At 32.8% G+C, this 22,068-nt stretch overlaps 1 protein-coding gene across 1 annotated transcript in view; it reads right to left on the reverse strand.

The window, feature by feature from the left end:
• The window catches only part of LOC143048723 (activating signal cointegrator 1 complex subunit 3-like), a 223,045-nt gene that overhangs the window by 151,098 nt on the left and 49,879 nt on the right, over positions 1-22,068 (reverse strand). Inside the window, exon 31 of the mRNA XM_076222571.1 lies at positions 20,325-20,467. Coding sequence (XP_076078686.1) covers positions 20,325-20,467 — 143 coding nt within the window. The remainder of the gene's footprint in view (positions 1-20,324; positions 20,468-22,068) is intronic.

The raw sequence follows: 22,068 nt of genomic DNA on the forward strand, positions 1-22,068 counted from the left end.
TTGTATTCATCAAAAGTAACTTAATTCTCTGGGGCATAAGTTACATCAGAATATATACCATTATCTTCTACGGAAGATCAAATAAGGTTGATCTGACTAAAAACAACACTTACAAAAATTAACATTGAAAAAAAACATGCAGAAAAAAATCAGAGGTAGCATCATTGCCTTGTTTAAGGTGGTACCCAACACTTGCACTAAAATTAATTTGGCTCGTTTAATTTTCATACAATTTTGTCAAAGTAAGTTACCAAAAATATAAAAATTTCTAAAATTTTGAACCAACCGTTTTGTCAGAAAAATTACACTGGTTATTTAGCAGTTTGACAAACAATAATTTTGATCATTGAGAAGCTTTATATTCCTCTTACAACACAACGTAATTAAAACGTTTAGCTGACTTTACAGAGTTATCTCCCTGTAGTGTTAGGTACCACCTTAAATTTACTTATGTGTAAGTCTTATGAATCAAGGAAGAAGACAAATCAGGACAATCAACACAAAATGAGAGATACATTGATTAGTTTTTAATATCACTTTCAAGACATAGATAAAAGATAACTTGAATGTTGCCTTGAAACAGCAATATAATTAGATCGACCAGAGAGTTGTTGACAGGGTCCTTCTGCACATTGCAGAAATTACAGCACTTTCCCTCCATCTGAGGCCTATCATTTAACATCCACATTCAGCGCTGGGGGGGGGGGGGGCATATTTGTATCCCTGCACAGCTAACATACTCCAAACATGGGCAAGAGAAGTTTAGGGATGAGATTTCTATTACAATAGTGCAATTCACCATAAGGTATTATCAAATTGAAAAATTAATAGGGAGAAAATTATTATTCATCTAGATCTCCATTAAAACTGTAACAAAATGGTTTTTGTTTGAAAAATGTCACATTTTATAATAAAGTACATTTCAAGGGAAGTAATTCATGTCAAAATATTCAACCAAGTCATTACTGATATAAATCTTTGAATGTTTATAACACTTCCAATATAAACACAGTTTGTAGATTGCTTTAAATGCAATTTTCCATAACATTTATATTTTCAAGGCCAAATCTCTATCAAAAGTAACCGAAAAATATTATGTTATATCAATTTCAATGGCTAAATGTGTACAAAGAAGACCTTTATAGTAATCTAGCTACAAAACATCAGGCCATTTTACTTGATATGAAATCACTTAATTAAAACACCAAAGGACCGTTAAATTAAAAAAAGTTTTTTTTTTTTATATTTACATTTACTTTGAAACTTTGCCAAACTAGTATAGACTACAACATTTAAAACTTATTCAAATTCAAACTTATTTATAATATAACATTAACTTTAATTGAAAAAATAGATTTCTAATGATAAAAGTTTCCCCTATTAAAAAACTAAATCAATTCTAAAGAACTTTAAAAGATATTTGTTGTTTTTTGTCTATTTTATATATAGAATATCTGCACACTTTGGAAGGTGAATGAAATATTTCTTTAAATTCTAATTAAACTTTAGAATTTAAACAAGCTGCAATGAAAACTTTTGATCTGTGTCGTTGGATCTAAAGACATACATGTCAACTCAAAAAATGGATGACAAATAATAATTTTCTGATTATGTTGAAAGTTTTCTTAGAGAACATTTTAATATGCAACTCGTTTTGATTACAATTTAAAGTAGTATCTAGTTGTACTTATCTGTGTAAAAGGAAAGATTCGGGACTAGACATATAGAGAACAGAAAGTTATGAAATAGATTGTAAGTAGGTTCATATTATAATTTTCTTGTATTTGAATCCTTTTTGGTCCCTTAATTACTATAAAACAGCTATACCCCAAAAAAAACCCAAAAAATCCCAACCTTTGTATTGTGGTATATAACTTTGTACCAAATTTCATAGAGATCCATACATATATTCAAGTTATTGTCTGTGAATCAAAATGTCTTTGGATGCTGACACGGACAATGCCACAAACCACAAATAAGCTAAATTTGTGAAGTTGTTTAGAAAAAAATGTATGATTGTTTGTTGCAGAATGATAGATGGCAGACTGATGGTTAAGGGTAACACTATATGACTCAACCTTAGTGTAGATGGCCTTGTTAATATGATTTGCTTTACTTTAGCATGATTGACATGTATATCCTATGTTCAATTGATAGTTTAATAAGCAAGGCAAGGTTAGTATTTCAATGGATAAAATTGGCCATTGTTTACACTTATCAACATCAGAATAAAATTGCTGTATATTTACTTTTTGTCCCTAAGTAGTTTCAAACCAGATGCTCCGCAGAGCACAGCTTAATACGACCGCAGAGGTTGAACCCTGAATGGTTGGGGCAAGTATGGACACAACATTCAAGCTGGATTCAGCTCTAAATTTGGATTGTGATTAAATAGTTGATACAGCATAGGTTTCTGACACAGAATGAATGTGGTCTAATGAACTTCAAAAATTGTTTTGCCTTTGAGCAATTCACTATGCTGTTGAATATTAATCCTCTGAAAAAAATGTTTGAAGAAATTTTCTTTTTATTTATGAAATCTGAAATGAGAAAAATTGAACAGTTTATCTTTATCTATAATAATATTCAAGATAATGACCAAAACAGCAAAATTTCCTTAAAATTACCAATTAAGTGGCAGCAACCCAACAATGGGTTGTTTGATTCATCTGAAAATCGTAAGCCTGATAGATCTTGACCTAATGAACATTTTAACCCCATGTCAGATTTGCTCTTAATGCTTTCGTTTTTGAGATATAAGCCAAAAACTGCATTTTACCCCCCCATGTTCTATTTTTAGCCATGGCGGCCATGTTTTTTGACAGATCAAAAATCAAAGCACAAACTTTGTGCAGGATAATCTAAGGAACAATCATCCAAAGTTTCATTAAAATCCATTCAGTAGTTTCAGAGGAGAAGATGTTTGAAAAAATGTTAACGACGACAGACGATAATGACGACGAAGACGACAGACGCCAAGTGATGAGAAAAGCTCACATTTCCTTTTTGGGAAAGGTCAGCTAAAAATACAAAGCACCTACATAAGAATAACTTTTAGAAAAGATGGGACTTTTTGATTTGTTCAACAATTTGATGGAAACTTTTCCGGATATGACTTTAAAAAAAAGTGAAACTTCTTGACACAGTAAATCCATTTTTGTCTATTTATAACAAAATCTTATAAAGATATATGTTCAAAGCTTGAATATAACTTTCACATCACATTTCCAGATTATGGGATCATCACCATCATTACCTTAGGCACAGTGTCATGTACAACCTGTCAACCAAGCACAAATTCCTATAGTATGTCAGAGGTGTGATAGTCCTAAAGTAAAATGGAAGTGTGATAAATGTGTCTTACTGAGGTGTGAAAAGTGTGGACATGAAGATCATGATGTCAAAGGACATCACATTTTTGACATTACAACAAGTCAGGTACAGATTTCAGATTTAAAGGAATATCAAGATAAAGATTATTACATAGAGTTTATAGCAGTAGCCCATGATAATTCTCTATGGCTTGGGAGTGGTTGGCAACAAGCAGGTTTCCATCCCTTTAAATCATATACAGCACTACAGAATGTTAAACTTGTAGGGGATAAATTGAAGATAATATCAAGTTTTAATCTGTGGGTATGGGATATAGCTGTTACACCTACCAATGATATACTACTGGCTACAAGCAAACCAGGATTGAAGCAGATCAAAGTGGGATCTAATAAAGTGTCTGATTCTGTATACTTTGTAGAACTGTCTTATATTAAAAGTGTACATGTGACTAAAGATGGCAGAGTGATAGTAGGTGGAGATAATGTGGTTGTTGTTATGGATACAGATGGTAAACATCTAACAAGGTAGGAAAAGGATGAAAACAAGAAACAAATATTTCGTAATGGAATATCATGTTTAACCAGTACCACCAATGGGAATATTTTTGCAGCATCTGAATCGGATGAAAAGGTGGTGGTGTTAGGGCAGACAGAAATCATCAATATCTATAGAGGACATTCTACACTCGACAAGTTTAAACAAATCTCTCCAATCTCAGTAGTTACCACACCAATGGACAATGTTATTGTGGCTGCCTATGACAATCTGAACATACTGAATAACACTGGTCAACTATTGACCATTTACAATACAGCTGACATTGGATTAAGACCTCTTCATAAACTAGCCATCCTTACAGAAGAATCGTTTACATATATGACAAGCAGTGGATGTATGCTTTATAAGATGGTTATTACAGGGTGTTAATTTTCATGTGTTATTTTAACAATAGAGATACACAAATACAGTCTCAAAGTGATAAAATTTACTTTTTTTTAAACATGCATAGACCTGCATAAAGACATATATTTTAATGTTTCTCTCAAAAAATGATATTTTAATCATGAACATGCATCTTCAGATCTGTAAAATTTCTAAAATTTCTATCTCAATGTTTCATATATACAATAAAATTAAGATGGAGATGGGGAATAGGTTAAAGAGACTACAAACTGACCCAAGAGCTGAGAGTCACCATGTCGTCCTTGTTAATGTATATATTGAAACAAAAAGCAGCTTCAGTTCATATTGTGATTGTCTGCTGACATTGGTGTTTCCATACAGCTTTATTAGGCACAGCCTGGCATGATAATACCCATGGTGTCAGCATTCCTTCCCTCATGAAAATGTTTTTCTACTATTTTTCTGAACATGATGCTGAAAACATTACTGAACACATTTTGTAAGTATTCAGCATAAATTGACAAAAGAGAGCTGACATTTGCTTTAATACTTCCACTTTAACCATGATCTTCTTTCCCAATTAAACACAATTTATTCCTTAAAATGAAATCTATTAAACTATTTAGTACAGTTTTATTTAGACAAATAAGCTGAATATTGAAAATGATTAACACATACAATTCAATTACATTTAAGGTGGCACCCTACAGATATAGCAAATTTTTTTCCAAATTGATTTTTTCTTAAAATTTGCATACATATACCATATAATGGCCTCTATCAAAATTTGAGTTAAAAATAGTATGTCACCAGACTCGTTTCCATGGTAACAGTCACCAAAGTTGTAACCTGGTGTACAAGCATCTGGTGTGTTTATCAAGTCAATGAGTATATATATGCAGAAAACTACCGATGGCAGATCCAAAACTTTGTGTAAAGGGGGGAGGGGGGGCTCCAGTCACACTTCAGTGATTCCTTATATAAGCTAAGCAACCATTATTTCCCAGGAAAGGGTCCCCCCTTTGGATCCGCCTATGACTACACAATTATTAATTATTTAAATGCAGCTTGTAAAATTAGATCATATATATTGTAATTATAGCATTGTATACTCTGTAACTACTATTCTCTGCTGTCTTTTGTTTGTCATATATTGTATATATTTTAGTTTGCCATACCATGTATATGCCTATTGCAAATAAAGTATTCAGCAAAGTCAATTATGATTGCCCCAATTAAAGTCAACATTAAAATATCCTGACAAGGATGGTTGACATTAAAGAGATAATAGATTTCAATCTTTTCTTTCTCTTTTTCCTATTGTTTTTATTTCCCTTGAGTACTGACAAGATAACAGACCATTAATTTCAATTATTTAGTACTAATTAAGGATCAATATACCCCTACAAATGAACTTATAAATAGTTAAGGAACAGCTAACTGTACAATTAGGTGTAATCACAACTGTGTATTAACTCAATTATCACAAACTAATTAGAAGTAAATAAAAGTTTTGGGATGGACTAATTATAGTTTAGACAATACTTGGTCATGTATTATGTACTAATTAGTAATTAAACCATTTTTTTCCTTTTTGGTAGTGGATATTGTAGTTTCTTACAATAATCTTTAATGTTGATCTTTAATCAGTTTTGAGACTGAGATATAACATTCATTGATGAGTATTGTTTTAACATCCCTTAAAGGTCAAATCAGTTTACCATTTATTTAAGGGTTAATTTTTTGGCATGCTTAAGGATAAAATAGGAATAACAGTGCTGTAGTTAAGAGTTGAATTTTGATGGTTGCAAAAGCAGTTATACAAACAGCACATAGAATGCATAGTAGAGATAGTAACATGGATATTTGTGTACTGTCAAACCCAAATTGACAGCGATAAAATTCAACTACAGAACTGTTATTCCTATTCTTATGCATCACATAAGAATGAAAAATAACATTCAGTCAAAATTCATAAATAATTTTGATGCATAAACATGACATCATACAAATGAAAACACTCTCACTATATCATGTATATATATATATATATATATATATTATTATTATTTTTGGTTTTGTTGATTTCCTCAGAGTTCAGTATTTTTGTAATTTTACTTTTTTGTTACTTGTTCAATACAGATTTGTAGAATATCTCATTAAAATGTAGTCAGGTAGGTTTTGTTTTTGTTTATTTTTATATTATATCATATTATTATTTTAATCCAACATTTGTGGGTTCCGAAAAGTCAAAATGGCTTAATCCAGGACCTGTCAATTGTGGATTTTAGCCAATGACTAGCAAGGGAAAACCAGATGCTCCACAGGGCGTAGCTTTATACGACCGCAGAGGTTGAACCCTGAACAGTTGGGGCAAGTATGGACACAACATTCAAGCTGGATTCAGCTCTAAATTTGGATTGTGGTTAAATAGTTGACACAGCATAGGTTTCTGACACAGAATGAATGTGTTCTAATGAACTTAAAATTTTTGTTTTCTCTTAGAGCAATTCACTATGCTGTTGAATATTAATCCTCTCAAAAAAATGTTTGAAGAAATTTTCTTTTTATTTATGAAATTTCAAATTAGAAAAATTGAACCCTATTTTTTAATCACATCCCCCTTTCCCTTATTCCAAAACTAATCTCAATTAAAATATTCTAATGGAGTTTGAAACAATAACTACTCATTTAAATACATCATAAAATATTAAGATGTAAAAAAAACTGCTTGTTATCACTGAATGGTAAAGATTATTTAAATTTATCAGTTGGTAGTAAAAGGTGAATATACATTGTATATTGTATATAACAAAGATTTAAGTTGATTCTGGACAAAGAAAGATAACTCCAATTAAAAAAAAATCTTGCAATAAGATATTTCTTGCTTACTATTCTGGACAAAGAAAGATAACTCTAATTAAAAAAAAAATTTGCTATTTCACAATATTGTGAAATTAGATATTTCTTGCCATTGCACAATACTGTGCAATTGAAAAGACTTGCTATTGCACAATACTTAATATAATAATTTTAGATCCTGATTTGGACCAACTTGAAAACTGGGCCCATAATCAAAAATCTAAGTACATGTTTAGATTCAGCATATCAAAGAGGCCCAAGAATTTAATTTTTGTTAAAATCAAACTTAGTTTAATTTTGGACCCTTTGGACCTTAATGTAGGCCAATTTGAAAACGGGACCAAAAATGAAGAATCTACATACACAGTTAGATTTGGCATATCAAAGAACCTCATTTATTCAATTTTTGATGAAATCAAATAAAGTTTAATTTTGGACCCAGATTTGGACCAACTTGAAAAGTGGGCCAATAATCAAGAATCTAAGTACATTTTTAGATTCAACATATCAAAGAACCCAACCGATTCATTTTTTGTCAAAATCAAACTAAGTTTAATTTTGGACCCTTTGGACCTTAATGTAGACCAATTTGAAAACATGACCAAAAGTTAAGAATCTACATACACAGTTAGATTCGGCATATCAAAGAACCCCAATTATTCAATTTTGATGAAATCAAACAAAGTTTAATTTTGGACCCTTTGGGCCCCTAATTCCTAAACTGTTGGGACCAAAACTCCCAAAATCAATACCAACCTTCCTTTTATGGTCATAAACCTTGTGTCTAAATTTCATAGATTTCTATTTACTTATACTAACGTTATGGTGCGAAAACCAAGAAAAATGCTTATTTGGGTCCCTTTTTGGCCCCTTATTCCTCAACTGTTGGGACCTTAACTCCCAAAATCAATACCAATCTTCCTTTTGTGGTCATAAACATTGTGTTTAAATTTCATTGATTTCTATTTACTTAAACTAAAGTTATTGTGCAAAAACCAAGAATAATGCTTATTTGGGCCCTTTTTTGGCCCCTAATTCCTAAACTGTTGAAACCAAAACTCCCAAAATCAATCCCAACCTTTCTTTTGTGGTCATAAACCTTGTGTCAAAATTTCATAGATTTCTATTAACTTAAACTAAAGTTATAGTGCAAAAACCAAGAAAATGCTTATTTGGGCCCTTTTTGGCCCCTAATTCCTAAAATGTTGGGACCAAAACTCCCAAAATCAATACCAACCTTCCTTTTATGGTCATAAACCTTGTGTTAAAATTTCATAGATTTCTATTCACTTTTACTAAAGTTAGAGTGCGAAAACTAAAAGTATTCGGACGACGACGACAACGACGACGACGACGACGCCAACATGATAGCAATATACGACGAAAATTTTTTCAAAATTTGCGGTGGTATAAAAACTTCAAGAGTTTGTGTTGCTTATATACATAGTCTTTAGTTTTCTATTTTGTGTCATGTGTACTATTACTGGTCTGTTTGTATTTTTATTTTAGTCATGGCATTTTCAGTTTATTTCGATCTATGAGTTAAATTGAATGTCCCTCTGATATCTCCCCCCCTCTTTTCCAACATAGCTTTTGATTTGTTCAGATTTTAAATCTACTAGAAGACACCAGCGAAATCACGGGCAATCAGAGTGTGGTTTTAAGTATGTTAAAAAAGATGAGTTTTAGTAAAAAAAAATAATGCCCTCCTCGCTCCTTTTTTTCCAAAATTCCCATTTTTTTATTTTCTATTGATTTCAATATGAACATTACATTTATAATATTATGGACAGTCATTACTATAGAGGGAGTGTGTTTGCCTTTTACTATCAATTCTCAGTTTACTAATAAATCCACGGTGGTCTATACATATAGACACTCTGTATTTGATTTACTTTCGTGACCAGATGAATTTTTGTAAAAGATTTTATGACTGGAGATTTCAGAAAAGGTAACAAAAGTCTTAGGTACTTTTGGACAGAACAATTGTTTTTCTATAGCCAGATCCTCCTTTTTTCACACAAAATTCCATTTTTTTTCTATTAATTTCAATAATGTTCGCGTTTAGCTGCATATTATGAACATTCATTTCTAAAATAAAGAGTATTTGTTTTTTTACTATCAATTTTCAGTTTATTTATATCGATCCACTGCGGTCATTGATATATTCCATAGACCCTCTCTATTTAATGAACTCTGTGACCATTGGGGATAGCAAACTAGAAAATGATAGCAGATAGCAAATACTTTCATTCATTATACAGAAAAACGCAAACCGGAAGTCTATTCTGACTTAAAATTACGTCTAAAGACAGAACAATATCCGGACGTCTTTTTTCCGTTTTTCTCCCCAAATAACCCAAACTGAATAATCATAAGAATGGATGATAAATGCTACTATGCATGGTACCTATAGGACACAGAGGCATGATGAAACATTTATTGTGGAAAGAAGAGAGGTGACACACAAAATGAGGTCTTCTTGTTTAATAGTATAGATATTATCTATACCTCACAAACATCTCAAACATCCCAAACAATCACCCTCTCACACAGGTCTAGATCAAGGACATTTAGACAATTGTAAATATCATCCTTGGAATAATATATTGGCAAAATACAATGTACAATAACAAAGGAATATATATAAATAAAGGCAACAGTAGTACACAGCTAATCAAAACTAATAAATCCATGGGCAAAAAACAAAATCAAATATACAGAAATCCTTGAAAATTGGAGTTATGATCCACTAGATTCAGGATACATTCAAGTCAGTCAATGGTTATGTTTTTGTTTTTCATTTATAATTTTATTTGACTTATTTATGGCTGTTTGATTAATTTGACAGTATTTTATGAATCCTTGTTAGGAGAACATGAGATGGCAGGTGGATATATATTTGGACTATATAAGACTATTTACCGGATTTGTAATCACATAAGCAACACGACGGGTGACGCATGTGGAGCAGGATCTACTTACCCTTCCAGAGCACCTGAGATCACCCCTAGTTTTTGGTGGGATTCGTGTTGTTTATTCTTTAGTTTTCTATGTTGTGTCATGTGTACTATTGTTTTTCTGTTTGTCTTTTTCATTTTTAGCCATGGCATTGCCAGTTTGTTTTGGATTTATGAGTTTGATATGTTTGAATGTGTCAAAGAGACAACAACCCGACCAAATAAAAAAAAAACAGCAGAAGGTCACCAACAGGTCTTCATTGTAGAGAGAAATTCCCGCACCCGGAGGCGTCCTTCAGCTGGCCCCTAAACAAATATATACTAGTTCAGTGATAATGAACGCCATACTAATTTCCAAATTGTACACAAGAAACTAAAATTAAAATAGTACAAGACTAACAAAGGCCAGAGGCTCCTGACTTGGGACAGACGCAAAATGTAGAACTGATGTCAAGACATTTGTGTAGAAAATGTGGTATTTTCTATATCAGTAAAGGTTCAAATGAGTCACAGGATCGTCCAAAAGGATTTATGAAAAATAAGATAATATTGAAACTCGGAAAATGATAACTGGCACTTTTATTTATTTTGAAATTTTTGTGCAAATCATTGCAATTTGACACTCAAAAACAACTCTGCAGAAGGATAACTGAATTAATTGGGACTTGGGAAATATTTTACTGTAACTTGAAATTTGAATAAATTTGGAAACAAATAACTTCGTTAGCCAAACTTGATTACAGCGGAAATATAATTTTGTCAGATAATCAATTTATGGAGAATCAAATGATTTTGGTTTATTTTCGGTACAAACTCAGCTGATATTACAAAGTTTAATGCATTCAGATATCTCGGCATAAATAAGAGAAGCCTACAAAGATCTTCACTAGAGAAATCAAATTTGCTGGCATTAATTTTAATGATTGAATTTCTTTCGTGCATGCTATGGTCTCTCATGGTTAATTTATTCTATGTAATCAGGGTTTTCTGCCTGTTTTATCTGCCTGACAGTTTCATTACCGTTTGTCTTTATATATGGTTATAGTTATCACAGTCTCTGATACGTTTTTAAAACATTGTCTGATTAATAGCTCTTCATGATCGCACGATATAACATGTAATGGCAATGTCTAAATAATGACTTTTGTGAGCTTTAAATCAAAGTTACACAGCATACTGTTTAATTAATGGTTTGTATGACCAATAAATTGGAGTAACACAACATACAGCCTAACTACTGACTACCAGAATCCAGTAAAACAATATAAAATCCTGTTGTAACAGGAGAGTTATTCTTACAATATTTCAAAAATAACATCAGTTAGATACTATTTTTTGTTTCCAATTGTTTCTATTAAAGTTACATTCCTTCTCTGACTTTACAAACAAGTAACTGCTCTTTATATGATATTACAAATGAGTTACTTTCCTTTCTATAATTTTACAAGTGATTTATCTCCCTTTCCCTGATTTAACAATGAGTTGCCACCCTTTCCATAATTTTACATATAGTTTTCCTTTAATTTTCGTAATGATACAAAATTGTTGTCTCATTTTAGATAGATACAAGAAGATGTGGTATGAGTGATAATGAGATAACTCTCCATCCAAGTCATAATTTGTAAAAGAACAAGAGTGCACACACTGATATATCTTGCCTTCTTTATTAATCATTATGTTGACAGTCCTAAATATAAAGCTTTATTACAACTGTCACATTAACCAAAAAAATTAAACATTGACCAATGAACCATAAAAATGAGGTCAAGGTCAGATGAACCATGCCAGGCAGACATGTACAGTTAACAATTCTTCCATACAAAAAATATATTTGACTTTTTGCTTATAGTTTAAGAAAAACAGACCAAAACACAAAAACTTATCAGTGAGCAATGAACCGTGAAAATGAGGTCAAGGTCAAATAAAACGTGCATGACTGACATTTAGATCATAAAATATCTCCATACACCAAATATAGTTGACCTATGGCATATAGTATAAGAAAAAAAGACCAAAACTTACAAACTTAACTTTGACCACTGAACCATGAAAATGAAGTCAAGGTCAGATGATACTTGCCAGTTGGACCTGTACACCTTACAATCATTCCATACAAAAAAAATTAATAGACCTGTTGCATACAGTATAAGAAAAACAAACCAAAACCAAAACATATTATTATAACCACTGAACCATATAAATGAGGTCAAGGCCAAATGACACCTGCCAGTTGGACATGTACAACTTACAGTCCTTCCTTACACTGAATATACTAGACCTATTGCTTATAGTATCTGAGATATGGACTTGACCACCAAAACTTAACCTTGTTCACTGATCCATGAAATAAGGTCAAGGTCAGGTGAAAACTGTCTCACCTTGCAAGGTACACACACACCAAATATAGTTATCCTATTACTTATAATAAAAGAGATTTTAACATTACAAAGTATCTTAACTTATTTTTCAAGCAGTCACTGAACCATGAAAGGTCAAGGACATTGGACATGTGACTGACGGAAACTTCATAACATGAGGCATCTATATACAAAGTATGAATCATCCAGGTCTTCCACCTCCTAAAATATAAAGCTTTTAAGAAGTTAGTTAACACCCCTCCCACCGCCGAATCACTATCCCTATGTCGAGCTTTCTGAGACTTTTGTCGCAGGCTTGACAAAAATCATTATATGTCAAAGTTGGGTCTTCAACATAGAGCCTTGGCTAACAACAAACAGCAAGCTCATTTTAGAATATGTTTTAAAGCACATATCAATTTCACAATTAACATTTCAGTATACTGTAAGGACTGTTCCAAGCAATGGAAAAACAAATATTTCTAAGGGAGATAACTCTTATAATACTTGAGAAATGAATACTAGATAAAAAATCTGTCTCATAGTTTTACTAAGACTTTATAATTGAAATGTTTTGTTAAAACCAAGTGTTTCAGTGAATACTATATATTTTCTATTCGAAGATCTGATTCTAAAAATTTCTCAAAGTCAAATATATAAATTTGCCTGACTAAACAATAGCAATTAAGTTTTACATCAATCAGATAAAGAACAGAACTGAAAGTACCATGCTTCTCCATACAAATGACATTTCATCACTCTAAATAATTAGCTGCAGTAGAAACACTGAGTTCTGAAAAGACATTAATCATAAATTACACTTTCTGCTGATCAAGCATAATACCAAACTTCCAAATATAATCAAAATAAAACTCCCAAGATCCTCATTACATTATATCCCTGATCCATAAAAATAAGTAAATGACAATATGTAACCTGAGGATCTCAATCATCACTATGAAGAACACATCATAAACTAATCCATCCATTTATACTACACTGGGTATAGTCAGTTACAAAATGACATTAATTCTCACCAATATTTTGTCCTTTTTCTCATTAATATAATGTTTTATGATTCCTGTTTTATTCAGATTACAGTCACAATTACTATATGATATCTGTTTTCAATGCAAGTGGGATTTGAAGAAAAATTACAGAACAAAAACCAGGCTCTTGATGACAATATCTTTATTTGTTCTTTTGGGTACTGTAAAACACTATATATGAACAAATGGAGATGTGGGAAAACCCATCAATAAGACAGCAGCCAACACTGCAGATATATAAATAGAAAATAGGGAATTTCTAATGAAAAGCAGCAGTAGTATACTGTTGTTCGAAATTGATTGAGAGCTACCAAATGTGGGTTACACTACAAACTAAAACTAACAATGTATATAGATAAATGTGGGTTACACTACACACTAAAACTAACAATGTATATAGATAAATGTGGGTTACACTACAAACTAAAACTAACAATGTATATAAATAAATGTGAGTTACACTACACACTAAAACTAACAATGTATATAGATAAATGTGGGTTACACTACACACTAAAACTAACAATGTATATAGATAAATGTGAGTTACACTACACACTAAAACTAACAATGTATAAACACTGTATATAGATAAATGTGGGTTACACTACAAACTAAAACTAACACTGTATATAGATAAATGTGAGTTACACTACACACTAAAACTAACAATGTATATAAATAAATGTGGGTTACACTACAAACTAAAACTAACAATGTATATAAATAAATGTGGGTTACACTACAAACTAAAACTAACAATGTATATAAATAAATGTGGGTTACACTACAAACTAAAACTAACAATGTATATAAATAAATGTGGGTTACACTACAAACTAAAATAGATAAATGTGGGTTACACTACACACTAAAACTAACACTGTATATAGATAAATGTGGGTTACACTACACACTAAAACTAACAATGTATATAGATAAATGTGGGTTACACTACACACTAAAACTAACACTGTATATAGATAAATGTGGGTTACACTACAAACTAAAACTAACAATGTATATAGATAAATGTGGGTTACACTACAAACTAAAACTAACAATGTATCAGTGATATTGTTGTCTGTTTTCAAAACTACCTCTACCGTTTTTTATTGGGAAAAATGCATATTTTTTTATTGAAATTGGGAAATTTGTATATTTTATTCTAAACACATCTCCAATTTTTTGCTGACCTTTGCTGTCTTTTTTGCACTGTTTTTTCTTGTATATTTTGGTTGTCAGACATTTTCAACCTGAAAGGTACTTTTCGGAGAGGGGAAAGAAACAGAAGCAATGATGGTACTTTAAGCATTGAAAACTACATGTGTTACAAACACCACGATGATTCTGAACAGAAAACCACAGAAAACCGGATCTCAAAAGTGCTTTCTAATATCAAAATAATAACATGAATACGATATTTACAAACATTACTACCAATGCCGTCACTGTTTGGGGAAAATGTAAAACTTTATGGGAGGAATTTTAAGCCATTTTTTTTTAGTAATTGGGAATTTTCTCTAGGGGAAAAGGCCGAATTTCGGCTGTAATTTGAGGCAAACAATATCACTGTGTATATACAACAAATGGAAGTGTTTAACGACCTTGACTGGCCATACAGCCCTCACACGGTCGGGAATGTATATAGATAAATGAAGAAGTGGGAAAACATCAATAAGACAGCAAGCAGCCAACAACACAGATATACAACTCAGATCCCATCTGTAGGACAATAAGACAGCAAGCAGCCAACAACACAGATATACAACTCAGATCCCATCTGTAGGACGATAAGACAGCAAGCAGCCAACAACACAGATATACAACTCAGATCCCATCTGTAGGACGATAAGACAGCAAGCAGCCAACAACACAGATATACAACTCAGATCCCATCTGTAGGACGATAAGACAGCAAGCAGCCAACAACACAGATATACAATTCAGATCCCATCTGTAGGACAATAAGACAGCAAGCAGCCAACAACACAGATATACAACTCAGATCCCATCTGTAGGACAATAAGACAGCAAGCAGCCAACAACACAGATATAAAATTCAGATCCCATCTGTAGGACAATAAGACAGCAAGCAGCCAACAACACAGATATACAACTCAGATCCCATCTGTAGGACAATAAGACAGCAAGCAGCCAACAACACAGATATACAACTCAGATCCCATCTGTAGCACAAGGTTTTCATAATAAAGATAATAAAGGAGGCAATAATATCTTCAATAAAAAGCACAAACATTTGGTTTGGTTAAACTTGAGCAGGAAGACCTTACATGTACTCCTGTACACTTGTGGTAATTAATGAGTCATGTCATCTGCAAAAGCAGATTTTAAGAGATTTATTGTGTCACTGATTTGGTTTCATCTCAAGTGGAATAAATTATGAAAACTGCTCAAGTAGATCTCAAGTTATTTCATGTGTCAATGACTAAGTTTGATCTCAGGTGAAAAAGGTTACTGGTATGTCAACTGCTCTAAAAGATCTCAAGTTACATTATGTGTCAATGACTTAGTTTGATCTCAGGTGAAAAAGGTTACTGGTATGTCAACTGCTCTAAAAGATCTCAAGTTACATTATGTGTCAATGACTTGGTTTGATCTCAGGTGAAAAAGGTTACTGGTATGTCAACTGCTCTAAAAGATCTCAAGTTACATTATGTGTCAATGACTTAGTTTGATCTCAGGTGAAAAAGGTTACTGGTATGTCAACTGCTCTAAAAGATCTCAAGTTACATTATGTGTCAATGACTTAGTTTGATCTCAGTGTGTGTGTTAATTTCATGTCAACATATAACTTTTATCAAACCATAATATATCGCATGCACAAAATCTAATTCACTGTTCATAGTATAAATGTAATTCTGAATTAAATACTGTGAACTACATTGTAATGTCTTCTGAAGTAAACACTCCATGCCAGAATTTAATTTATCAGAGACCGAGAGAAGTATTGATCTATTTGTAAGTATCTACTTATGTAGCCTTTTCTGAACACTCTAATCATATCACAAACAATTAACTATCTATATTTAATCTGCTCACTCTATTTCAGTCAATAATTGGCTTGTCAGTAAAAATAAATATCAATTAAATCATTTACATTATGATTTAGGCTATATATGGGTAGACTTATAACACACTTTCAACAATTAATTACATAGACAATAATAGTGCATTGACTTGACATATAAGGCTTAGAAACAGGGAAATGTGAGGCTTTGTCAAGCTTTTTCACCGTTTTGGGCCGAATCCTTTTATAGTTGATATGTCAAGTCAATGTACTATTATTGTATTTATACTGCAATCTAAAACAAGAGGCTCTCAAGAGCCTGAATCGCTCACCTGAATTTTTTTGGTTTAATCTCATATCAATGATTATTTTGGCTTTTCAATTTATTTAAATGTTCTTTGAATCGTCCTATTTTCTTCAAAAGCAAAAAAAAAATCATTTTCTCCTATGTTCTATTTTAGCCATAGGAGCTATGTTTCTTGACATACAAGGAAATGAAATATAAAATTTATACTAGATACTCTGAAACTCTAAAACTCATTTAGCCTAAGTTTGGCTGAAATTGATACAGCAGTTTCAAAGGAGAAGATTTTTTAAAGTAAGTCAACATGATGAACAAATTGTGAAAAAAGTCTTTAAAGGGCAATAACTCCTTAAGAGGTCAATTGACAATTTTGGTCAAATTGACTTATTTGTAGATCTTACTTTGCTTAACATTTTTGCTATAAACAGTTTATCTGTATCTATAATAATATTCAAGATAATGACCAGAAACTGCAAAATTTCCTTAAAATTACCAATTAAGTGGCAGCAACCCAACAATGGTTTGTTTGATTCATCTGAAAATTTCAGGGCTGATAGATCTTGACCTAATGAACATTTTTACCCCATGTCAGATTTGCTCTAAATGCTTTCGTTTTTGAGATATAAGCCAAAAACTGCATTTGACCCCTATGTTCTATTTTAAGTAACGGCGGCCATGTTTTTTGACGGATCAAAAATCAAAGCACACACTTTGTGCAGGATAATCTAAGGAACAATCATGCTAAGTTTCATCCAAATCCATTCAGCAGTTTCAGAGGAGAAGATTTTTTAAAGTTAGCAAATATGATGAACAAATTGTGAAAAATTGTCATTAAAGGACAATAACCCCTTAAGGGGTCATTTGACAATTTTGGTCACATTAACTTATTTGTAGATCTTACTTTGCTGATCATTTTTGCTGTTTACAGTTTATCTTTATCTATAATAATATTCAAGATAATGACCAAAAACTGGTGGCAGCAACCCAACAATGGTTTGTTTGATTCATCTGAAAATTTCAGGGCTGATAGATCTTGACCTAATGAACATTTTTACCCCATGTCAGATTTGCTCTAAATGCTTTCGTTTTTGAGATATAAGCCAAAAACTGCATTTGACCCCTATGTTCTATTTTAAGTAACGGCGGCCATGTTTTTTGACGGATCAAAAATCGAAGCACACACTTTGTGCAGGACACTCTAAGGAACAATCATGCTAAGTTTCATTCAAATCCATTCAGTAGTTTCAGAGGAGAAGATGTTTGAAAAATTGTTAACGACGACGACGTCGACGACGTCGACGACGACGACGACGACGACGACGGACGCCAAGTGATGAGAAAAGCTCACATGGCCTTTTAGGCCAGGTGAGCTAAAAACAACATTTCAATTGTGGTTTAATGCTTTTAGGTTATTTATTTGATTTAAATATTGGGGAAAATCCCCTTTAAAAAGGCCTCATATCATGCTTGCAGAGAAATATACAACACAATGAAATGTACATTTTTACCTGTTGAAATCCACACTCGATGGTTAACGAAATCGTTTGAGTATGGACTAAAATATCAACCATAAGCATAAAATAATGATTAATAGGTTGCAAACAAAAAATATTAACAAATGATATATGTTTTTTCAATAATTGCAAAAGAAACAAGGTTGAGTGGTTTACACGCATCGTTGTATGCGTTGGAAACAAGAACAGGTTGAAAAGGTCGTATGAATATTTAAATATTCATGAGGAAAAGTGATATCAGGTCAGTGACTGTAAGAGACATAGAAATATACAGTCAACGCATTTTGACTGCTCAAATAGAATGAGTGCAGTATTAAACAGCTTATCACCCACCATATAAATGTTTTTAATTGATATCTTAAGATATTATATTCTATTCTGTCCCAACATTTATATTAAGGTCTAAAAGTTTTCATATTTATTCAGGGAATAGTTACAATCCAAAGACAAAAGATCAAAACAAATTGCAGCTGGGTTCATGAACATTGTTCAATGTTTTAATATATTGAAACAATTAGCAAGGCCTGTATTATTTTAAATTCTTTGATACACATAAAATCAAAAATTCAACTGAAACATTAAAGTCATCAGGCTTTTTATTCCACTGAAATGTTAAATATATCAGGCTTTTTGTTCTATCAAAACAAAAACAGTAAATGTATTTCTCTAATTCTTCGTCCATTTATCCCTTTCTGCACCCATTGTATACAAAAATTTAATCAACGTATGGTTTGTTTGATCTCAGTTCTTCATTGGTTTAAATCCAATTATAAAGTTGAATTTTCTTGCTTTCCTCTGAAATTCCTATTGTGACACATGAAAAAAGGCGACCATGCCTGATGGCGTCACATAAAACAACACATCTTTTTGCAGATCATTTGAAAAGAAGAAATGTATTTGCCTGCATATTGTTAGAAAATCATTCAAGACAGATTCCTCACACTTTAAATTTTAAAATTTAACCGTCTCAAGTGGATATATATCGTATCACACTTGATGCAGTGGTAGAATCTTTACTTATCTCCTCAGATCTGTATCAAAACAAATGCTTAAATATCTCTATAACTGATTCCTACAATAATTTACCATTTCAGAAGCAAATGTATTCTGGACAATATTATTTCCAACAGTATAGTGAGAAGCATTGTGATTGGTTAACAAAGTTCATCACACTTTACATCTGTAACGGGATTGCTTCCTTTAGAAAAACTTAGTAGATACTTAGTCAGCGGTAAGCGGTTGAGCTAAGGAAGTACTTCTTTAGCTCAGTCGGTTAACGCGCTGCCTTGTAACACAGAGGTCCCGGGTTCGAGTCCCGGTGGAGACAAGCAATTTTGTAATGAAATTCGTGCTCTTCGGTTACATTGGCGCCAAACTAAAAACCCCACGGTAGTTAGAGAGGAATTCTAGCTAGGGTATGTTTGTGTTAGAGTCATAATGGTATGATGACTCTTGAGGTGGGGGAAGTGTGACGGGATTGCTTCCCTTAGAAAAACTTAGTAGATACTTAGTCAGCCGTAAGTGGTTGAGCTAAGGAAGTACTTCTTTAGCTCAGTCGGTTAACGCGCTGCCTTGTAACACAGAGGTCCCGGGTTCGAGTCCCGGTGGAGACAAGCAATTTTGTAATGAAATTCGTGCTCTCCGGTTACATTGGCGCCAAACTAAAAACCCCACGGTAGTTAGAGAGGAATTCTAGCTAGGGTATGTTTGTGTTAGATTCATAATGGTATGATGACTCTTGAGGTGGGGGAAGTGTGACGGGATTGCTTCCCTTAGAAAAACTTAGTAGATACTTAGTCAGCCGTAAGCGGTTGAGCTAAGGAAGTACTTCTTTAGCTCAGTCGGTTAACACGCTGCCTTGTAACACAGAGGTCCCGGGTTCGAGTCCCGATGGAGACAAGCAATTTTGTAATGAAATTCGTGCTCTCCGGTTACACATCTAACCAATGATATTATTTCTTGTTTTGGGTTCATAAATGAATAACACACAATGATATAAAGTAAATCAAACCTCCATTTCCTCCATGTGTAGCCATTGTTTGGGGTTCTCTTCAGCGGCTAGGAAGGCTATCAGGTCTAATGCTGACAGTCTGGTCTGTCGTCGTGACGATACAAACACTAACACTGGCTTGTCAGGAGAGTGGGTCTTTACAGCTAGAAAATGTAATATCAAAACGTAATTAATTCTTTAGAGTTCTAAATACTGGTCATGTGACGTGATGATACAAACACTAACACTGGCTTGTCAGGCGAGTGGGTCTTTACAGCTAGAAAATGTAATATCAAAACGTAATTAATTCTTTAGAGTTCTAAATACTGGTCATGTGACGTGATGATACAAACACTAACACTGGCTTGTCAGGAGAGTGGGTCTTTACAGCTAGAAAATGTAATATCAAAACGTAATTAATTCTTTAGAGTTCTAAATACTGGTCATGTGACGTGACGATACAAACACTAACACTGGCTTGTCAGGAGAGTGGGTCTTTACAGCTAGAAAATGTAATATTAAAACGTAATTAATTCTTTAGAGTTCTAAATACTGGTCATGTGACGTGATGATACAAACACTAACACTGGCTTGTCAGGCGAGTGGGTCTTTACAGCTAGAAAATGTAATATCAAAACGTAATTAATTCTTTAGAGTTCTAAATACTGGTCATGTGACGTGATGATACAAACACTAACACTGGCTTGTCAGGAGAGTGGGTCTTTACAGCTAGAAAATGTAATATCAAAACGTAATTAATTCTTTAGAGTTCTAAATACTGGTCATGTGACGTGATGATACAAACACTAACACTGGCTTGTCAGGAGAGTGGGTCTTTACAGCTAGAAAATGTAATATCAAAACGTAATTAATTCTTTAGAGTTCTAAATACTGGTCATGTGACGTGATGATACAAACACTAACACTGGCTTGTCAGGCGAGTGGGTCTTTACAGCTAGAAAATGTAATATTAAAACGTAATTAATACTACAGAGTTCTAAATACTGGTCATGTGACGTGATGATACAAACACTAACACTGGCTTGTCAGGAGAGTGGGTCTTTACAGCTAGAAAATGTAATATCAAAACGTAATTAATTCTTTAGAGTTCTAAATACTGGTCATGTGACGTGATGATACAAACACTAACACTGGCTTGTCAGGAGAGTGGGTCTTTACAGCTAGAAAATGTAATATCAAAACGTAATTAATTCTTTAGAGTTCTAAATACTGGTCATGTGACGTGATGATACAAACACTAACACTGGCTTGTCAGGAGAGTGGGTCTTTACAGCTGGATAATGTAATATCAAAACGTAATTAATTCTTTAGAGTTCTAAATACTGGTCATGTGACGTGATGATACAAACACTAACACTGGCTTGTCAGGAGAGTGGGTCTTTACAGCTAGAAAATGTAATATCAAAACGTAATTAATTCTTTAGAGTTCTAAATACTGGTCATGTGACGTGACGATACAAACACTAACACTGGCTTGTCAGGCGAGTGGGTCTTTACAGCTAGAAAATGTAATATCAAAACGTAATTAATTCTTTAGAGTTCTAAATACTGGTTATGTGACGTGACGATACAAACACTAACACTGGCTTGTCAGGAGAGTGGGTCTTTACAGCTAGAAAATGTAATATCAAAACGTAATTAATTCTTTAGAGTTCTAAATACTGGTCATGTGACGTGACGATACAAACACTAACACTGGCTTGTCAGGCGAGTGGGTCTTTACAGCTAGAAAATGTAATATCAA

Source organism: Mytilus galloprovincialis, chromosome 10 (assembly GCF_965363235.1).
Source record: "Mytilus galloprovincialis chromosome 10, xbMytGall1.hap1.1, whole genome shotgun sequence".
In the NCBI taxonomy this organism is placed as follows: domain Eukaryota; kingdom Metazoa; phylum Mollusca; class Bivalvia; order Mytilida; family Mytilidae; genus Mytilus; species Mytilus galloprovincialis.